Here is an 8,002-nt window from a genome sequence, read left to right as displayed (position 1 = left end):
GCCAGGAGAAATGATCTCGCAGAGAAAGGAATAAAAAAGCTATTTACATTATGTTGTCTTAATTCACATGGTAAATAAATGAACTGTACAGGGTTTTGTCTATTATTTCATCCTCATTCTAATTTTAGTTTTCTAAAGCCGTACATATGAACAGGCGCTATATCACTCATGGGGAAAGAATTTCAGGCACCTTTGTAATGAAGGGGGTTTAGCATGCAACTCTACAGCAGATAAAGCTGACTGTCTCAAACCCAAAACTCCAGTGGATACACCTCCAGCACAAAGCTTGCCATCTCCTCCTACAAAGTCAAATAAAGCTTGGTTCCTAGGTAACTGATAGGACAACTAAGAACTTCTCCCACCCTGATGCTATCTTTGGGATGATAAACCAGGGCACTGTTTCTCTAAGAGTGTTTAAAATCCTGTGGTATTTATTGCAAACACGAACATATAACTCCACCACTCTCATGTTTCAAATCTTTTTTAACATCCACATGCTAGATGTGTCTTTTAGGACGGGTATCGGTTCAAGCATGCATCTACTTTTGGATAAACTGGGCAAGGTTGGACTTGCAAGAACATAAACAAGGGATAGAAATGAAGAGAAATGGAACCTTTTCCTCTGGCTTGAAGTTATAAAGGACTCATGATCAGCCTCTGTGTGAGAACCTGGGCCAAAGCCACTGCTATTCTACAATAACGTCATTAAGCCTGTCATTACAGAAATCCATTCTAATGGGAATCCATTGCAAGAGTCACCTACATGTCTGCACACTAGACTGATAAGCAACACCTATTCTAAATGTGAAGGACCAAGTTTCAGTTTTCCAGATTTGCCAAAGTGATTCTAAACATGTGTCTAGGCCTTATGAAGAAATGTATAATGCCATTTTGACCCTTTAACACAGACAGCCTAGCTTTGCTTTCTGTTAAGTGATACTCTGTGCATGGTCCTGGGTTATATTTTAATGTCATGCCATCCACATGGTTACAGTAGGCTGATTTGGCAAGAGACAGAAGACTAAGCGTCATTATGCCTTCTGCTGAAACTGTATCCAACTGATTCTCCATTGGCAGAGAACTGCAAGCAGAGTACTCACTGAAAGCTACGACATCCTGGCACGAGGATACTGATGGATGGAACACATGCTGACGCAATCATTTTTGTTTTACATGCCATGGTTGTGCAGGGTTGTGCAATATCTTTACTTCATTGGATCATAAAGACTTTCCCATACTGTATATCTTTACAATAACCCACAATCAGTCTAATCTTAGCACAATACTACAGAATGCACATATTCACACAGAACAAAAATGCTAAACCCACAATCTAAATAATGATGTTTCCTCTTGACAGATATCACCAGAAGCTCACTAAATCAATAAGGTTTTTTTTTTCATCCAAAAATGTATATTTTAATAGAACATATTAAATTACGTTTTAGGTTTAAACAAGTCAATGTCAGATTTCCAAGACCGACACATTTGTGTCATTTCCCACCATCATGAAATAACAAAAACATTGATAATCTCACAAGTGATCCAATATACAAAAAAATACTACTACTACTACTACTACTACTACTAATAATAATAATAATAATAATAATAATAATAACAATAATAATAATAATAAGGAATAGCGCTCATATCAAACAAATTAACAAAATGTAAAACCTCACTCAAAAACACCCTTATTTCTGTACGTGACACTTAAGATCTGCTGCTGGTGGTATATCATCTCCAGCAGTTCAGTTTAACACAAACATTTTATGTGTTGGCCTACTCTGCCATGAACACAGGAATTAGAAATATGCAATACAAACTTCTGTCTGCCTGCTCGCCTCAAACTAATAAACTTAACAGTCTAAGAAAACTACCCATCATAATACACCTAAAGAAATGTACAATTACCAAAGCATTATGCCACTTAAGAATTAGTACAGCCCATACATTCAAAGGTTCAAAATGCTTTAATTGTCCCTGTGAAATGCAAAAAGCCTTCAAACTATTCTGAATGTAGACTATTCAAAAGTTTCAATCAAACTAAAACTAAAGGCTCTTATTCAGTGGGCTTCCAAGGCCTTGAGGATGGCTCAACTTGTGTCATTTTAAAACAAGCGTTTCTTAAACTTCTATATGGTACATGATGTAGCCTACTAGCCTGATAAACCAGCCTAGTAGCCTACAGAATAACTTATTTCACGACTTATTTAGACTTTTATTTTGACATATTCGTCAGCTTGCTGTCTTGTTCCCTTCTGCCTATTACTTCCGGATCATGGGAACCAAAACCTTGTAAACACAGTATTGTATATTGAGGACGTGTGCAAGGTAACTATCAACTGCTCTATCATTACATTCACAGTTACTGGGTTGCCATCTACAGAAATTCATTCCGTATATGAAAGCTGATGACTGATAAGATGGCGAGTGGCAATGCTTATTTAATTTCAACCGAAAAAGCGAATGGTCACTCAACGTGATGGCAAGCTAATGTAGCTAAATAGCTAACAACTTAGCTGCGTATACAAATTTGGCAGCCTGCCTAAGATCCCAAATGGCTTAAAAGCATAATGTTACGTTTCATATATTCAAGAATAAGCCTACACAGTCAAATACCGCTGCTTTGAGCTTGGCTCAAAATTAGTTGAATGCTTAGTAGGTGTCTGTTACACGTTAGCTAAATAGCTAAGTTAAGCTAGCTACTTACCTACCTAATAGCTCGTTTATATAACGATGATTGTAAATAATAGGGATGCCTTACTGTTTACAATATGCATTAAAATATGTTCTGTGTTGTGTTAAGCAGAAATCATGCAGCAGCAGGAACCAGCAGAAACTGGCCAAGAGGGGGTGGTGGGTCTGGAGGAGCCCAAGAAGATGACCCGTGAAGACTGGAGGAAGAAGAAAGAGCTCGAGGAGCAGAGGAAGCTGGGAAATGCCCCAGCCGAAGTGGACGAGGAGGGAAAGTAAGTTGTTACCTCCTTTAGAAGATGTGCTGACTGTCCGAGGAGATGTAGAGGTCCCTTCTGGAATGGCTTATTAGTAGCCTCACTTGCAGCCTGGTTGAAGGGAATCAGATGCTAATGCTTTATGTACCCAGATCTAATCATATTTGGAGCTCACCTCTGGTTATTTTTTCATTTGTCATCTGCATCATCTTCTAGGGACATCAACCCTCACATTCCTCAGTACATTTCATCAGTGCCATGGTATATCGACCCCTCAAAGCGTCCCACACTCAAGCATCAGAGGCCTCAGGATGAAACTGAGGAGACGTTTTCAAATATTTCAGAATGGTACAAGAGAGGTGTGCAGGAGGTCGGTGCCCTTTTCTCAAAGTTAGAGCAGAAATACTTCTTGGAAGCTCTGGGTGGTAACCGTGTTGCTTATTGTCTGACAATATGCTTTTGTTTTCAATGGCAATTACAGAAATCAGTCAGCACGAAGTTCCGCAAGGGTGCATGTGAAAACTGCGGCGCCTTAACCCATAAGAAGAAGGACTGCCTGGAGGTGGGAGCAGCATTCATATATCACATAGCGTGCACTTGATATTGTCATGGGGCAATGATTTCTCCCCAAGGTCCATATTACCCAAGTTAACAGTCAATTTATTGCCATTTATTTGCCTCCATAACAGCGTCCCAGGAAAGTGGGGGCCAAATTCACTGGTACAGGCATGGCTCCAGATGAGCATGACCAACTCACACTGTCCCTGGACTATGATGGGAAAAGAGACCGCTGGAATGGCTATGACCCAGACGATCACATGCGCATTGTGGAGGAGTATTCCAAGGTTGACTTGGTGAGTGCTCTCAGTCCTGCAATGGACCATTTCCCCTTTACTGTCCTCCTCAGATAAACTTTTGGATCATCCACACTTCTCCCTTGATTTCTGTTGCTGTATTTGCTATTGTTATATGAGATATGTGTATTTCATGAAGTTTCTTTCAACAGGCAAAACGCACTCTAAAAGCACAGAGGTTGCAAGAGGAATTGGCATCAGGGAAGCTTGTGGACCAGGCGGTAGGTTTAAACTGTTCATATCAGATGACGTTACCATAACAATATCCTAAACGGCTCTGTGATGTATTGATCCATTACACCTACATAATGAACCACTCCTACTTCATAACTGTAAAGGTCATCCGTGAAAAGGGTCTGTACATACAGCGCATTCGTTATATGTGTGTTATTTTAGTAATTCATTTCATTTATATTGGCATTTTACTGAGCACAGTTGAGAAGGCTTTTCTAGTCAATTATTTTATTTAAAAGCAAAAGATGCTTAAGTTCATACAATGAGTGCAACTCTTAAAGCTGTGGTGTGTGTGTGTTTGTGTTTGTTTTATCTTCACTGATGTGATGTGGGTCGTGGCAGGAGCGGGAGCATGACAGCGAGGATGAAGACGAGGATAAATACGCCGATGACATCGATATGCCTGGACAGAACTTCGACTCAAAAAGACGAATCACTGTCAGAAATCTGAGAATTCGAGAAGACATTGCTAAGGTACATTGCCATGGACTCCTGGCACCGCCCTGCCATCATTTGCTGTGTCGGTCTTCCTCAAATGTTCAAACAAACCTGCTCATCCATACATTTATAGGACTGGCAGGTTAAAAAACATTTTAATATAAAAACTGCCACCGTCTATGTTATTTGACATGAAATGACCCAAGGCACATTTAAGTCTATATCTTTTGATATTTCTACTTAAAAATGAACAAGCTAATGAACTGTACTACTATCTTTCCGTTACAGTACCTCAGAAACTTGGATCCAAACTCAGCCTATTATGACCCCAAGACTCGAGCCATGAGGGAGAACCCGTATGCCAACACAGGGAAGAACCCAGAGGAGTAAGTCTGATGTCTATAAGGCAGCTCAGTGGCAGACAGTACACCTGTCCTGTGGGTCTGCATGTTCTGACCATGTGCTTGGTGTTGCAGGGTCGGGTATGCTGGGGACAACTTTGCGCGTTACACTGGTGACACCATCAACATGGCCTCAACTCAGTGTAAGTGGCCCAGCATCTTTCTCTTCACTTATGTTGACTTACTTGAACACTTTTTCCAGTTAGCCTATTAGCCTGTTTGATTTGCATTGAGCTCAATCCAAATCAAACAGGCTAATAGGCTAACTGGAAAAAGCACCATGCCAATCTCTAGCTATGGTGAAGGGTATGTGATGATGTGGGGCTATTTTAATTCCAAAGGCCAAGGGAACTTTATCAGGATGCATAATATCCTGGATCCATGAAATAGCTGGCCTTTAAAAATAAAAACATATAAAAATCCTCCTGCTCCTATGGGAATTTAACATAGGGGTCAAATACTTATGCAAGCTGTATTTAAGGAAGAACATTTATCTATTTACGATACATTCTTCAATCACAAAGAAAATTAGTGTCCTTAGCGGTTTGATTTTTACTCATTTTTCAATTAAGACATTACAATCAATTCTCAAAAGATGATTTTATATTCCTCTTTTTAGTCAACTTTAGCATGGGTGTGCATACTTACTATACCCACTGTATGTGAACTGATGGATGTCCTATGTCTTTTCCATCAGTATTTGCCTGGGAGGCTTATGACAAAGGCTCAGAGGTGCACCTGCAGGCAGACCCCACCAAACTGGAGCTGCTGCATCAGTCCTTCAAAGTCAAGAAGGAGGACTTCAAGCAGATGCAGAAGGAGAGCATCCTAGAAAGGGTAAAACACAATGGCCATACAGATTGGCATGCACACGTTACACATGGATGAGACTGTGTTGATACTGAACTGAGTTGGTGGATTGGGGGGCACAACCTGGGGGGGATTGTCCAAACCTGATTTCTCAGAATACACAGGATGATTGCCATTTGTAGTCCTCCTTGTCATTGGTTTGTTCTCAAAACAGCCCACTAACTATGCCTAACTTAAAAAGTGAAAGTTTTGTGAATTAATCGACACAATAGGTTTTAAAAGTGCTTGTTACTGCTTAAAAAGGTAAATATAGACAGTGCAAAAATAAACTTGAGAGAGCTTGTGAATCTTTTGAACTCACCACCATTTTGTCTGAATTGTTTGACGTTCTAGTACGGTGGTGAAGAGCATTTAGATGCCCCTCCTCGTGAGCTGCTGTTGGCTCAGACAGAGGAGTATGTGGAGTACTCTCGTCATGGTGCCGTGATCAAAGGACAGGATAAGGCCATTGCCCGCTCCAAATACGAAGAGGATGTGCTCATCAACAACCACATAGTACGTCTCTCCACCTGCTCACGGAATAGGAATTCTATCTACAGATGTGCTCGTTCTTCATTATGGATTGTTTGACATCTGTCCTAATTGGCATTGGGAATGGGTTGATTGTATAACAGCAATGTTGTCTGTATAGACTTAAGATGAAATGAAACTGTTTCCTGTTCTCAGTGCATCTGGGGTTCTTACTGGAAAGATGGCATGTGGGGCTACAAATGCTGCCACTCAATGGTCAAACAGAGTTACTGCACAGGAGATGCAGGCAAGAAAACAATGGTAAGTTTGAAATGCGCTGCATTCACCTGCATGTTGAGTTAACGCACTCTAGAATCCTGCTGATTTTAATGACATTTTCTTTAATGAAATCACTGATGAACCATATTGTGGTTGCACAGACCACCTCCTGCGTTCCATTTGAAGAAGGGCTGGAAGTTGCTGAGGAAGAGGAGATGCCAAAGACTCTCTTGGAGGTAGGCTACTCTGCTCTCTTGCTCCTGTGTCTCTCTGCTCATCTCTGTAAATGCAGTGCGTTAACACTAGAATGTGATGAACTCCACCAGCTTCACCAAGAGAAGATGAAGGACAAGAAGAAGAAGAAGAAGAAGGACAAGAAGCACAAGAGGAGGGATTCAGACAGCAGCGACGAGGAAGACGAGGCGAAGAAGAGAGAGAAACTCAAGAAGGTCTGTATACAGTATTTGTGTCTGATTTATCAAGCTCCTCTGTAACCCAAGTTTGGTGTTTTTTGGCATCTCTTCTCGGAAGATGCTGTAACAGCATAATAATAATAGCCTTATTTGTCTCTGGATGGCCAGCTCTTGTGTGTTCTTGTGTGTCGTTCTAACCCAAACGTGTTCCGTGTCTTGGTGCCCAGGCTTTGCTGGCGGAGGACCAGTGGCAGAAGGAGGTGGCGGAGATCATGCTGCTGGACGAGAGGAAGCGCCCCTACAACAGCCTGAAGGAGGTGCGGGAGCCCACCGAGGAGGAGATGGAGGCCTTCCAGATGAAGCGGCCCCGGGCTGACGACCCCATGGCCTCCTTCCTGTTCCAGTGAGCTCCGCTCTGCCGCCGGGCCACGGCTCTTCTCCCTGCACTCCTCAGAGGTCACAGGGAACGCACCACTCTCTTACCGAACTCTGTGCTCCCTGTCGTGGACGGGAAGCCCTTGTAGTGCAAACAGCTGGTCGTCCTTACACCGTTGGCCATCTTTTACCAGCCTTGCTTGAGTGGACCAACATTTTTGTCAAGCTGAATGGTTATCTAGTGTTTACCAGGCTTTCTCGAGCTCCATCAGTGGTGGACCAACTTGTTATAGATCTTCAGTGCTGTTCAGCCACCTTAGATCACTTGGGCACTGCAAGAATGAAGCATAGACTTGGGGGAACCCATATAATCTTTTATGCCAGATAAAAGGGATTATTTTCTGCAAGTCTGCAATCCTGTCCTGTTTCCTACCCTAGTCGTTTCTCCATAGCAAGGAGACACATGCTAAAATCTATACAGTTTTTAATTATTTCAAACATGGACATATTGATGCGTTTTGTAGCGCTTATGATGAGGTCGCTAATTTTGTCATTCACTATTTGTTTTGGTTTCCCATTCATCTCAGACATATGCCATTTTACTTTTATTTTAAGGGCTGTCTGCATCTGTGTTTATAAATCGATATCGATTTTCCTCCTCAAGACTTGTCTGGTGTAATAAAACTTTATGCAGAAACTCAGAAAACATGTGCGCACGTCTGTTTATTTTT

At 41.6% G+C, this 8,002-nt stretch overlaps 1 protein-coding gene across 2 annotated transcripts; it reads left to right on the top strand.

Annotated features, from left to right (window-relative positions):
• The first annotated feature begins 2,266 nt into the window (after nucleotides 1-2,266).
• On the top strand, nucleotides 2,267-7,977 carry slu7 (SLU7 homolog, splicing factor). 2 transcript variants are annotated; one of them, XM_062524669.1, is made up of 15 exons: nucleotides 2,267-2,337; nucleotides 2,816-2,975; nucleotides 3,174-3,327; nucleotides 3,439-3,519; nucleotides 3,647-3,811; nucleotides 3,964-4,032; nucleotides 4,388-4,519; nucleotides 4,772-4,869; nucleotides 4,960-5,027; nucleotides 5,582-5,721; nucleotides 6,088-6,249; nucleotides 6,421-6,525; nucleotides 6,645-6,719; nucleotides 6,810-6,932; nucleotides 7,124-7,977. In XM_062524669.1, the coding sequence occupies exons 2-15, from the start codon at nucleotides 2,821-2,823 to the stop codon at nucleotides 7,301-7,303; spliced, it is 1,707 nt and encodes a 568-aa protein (XP_062380653.1). In that variant the 5' UTR covers nucleotides 2,267-2,337; nucleotides 2,816-2,820; the 3' UTR covers nucleotides 7,304-7,977. The 2 variants fall into 2 exon arrangements, with proteins under 2 accessions (XP_062380653.1, XP_062380654.1); XM_062524670.1 differs by having other exon boundaries at nucleotides 2,320-2,337; nucleotides 2,813-2,975.
• The last annotated feature ends 25 nt before the right edge of the window (nucleotides 7,978-8,002 follow it).

This window comes from Sardina pilchardus, chromosome 21 (assembly GCF_963854185.1).
Source record: "Sardina pilchardus chromosome 21, fSarPil1.1, whole genome shotgun sequence".
In the NCBI taxonomy this organism is placed as follows: domain Eukaryota; kingdom Metazoa; phylum Chordata; class Actinopteri; order Clupeiformes; family Clupeidae; genus Sardina; species Sardina pilchardus.
This window is presented reverse-complemented; position numbering and strand designations above follow the sequence as displayed.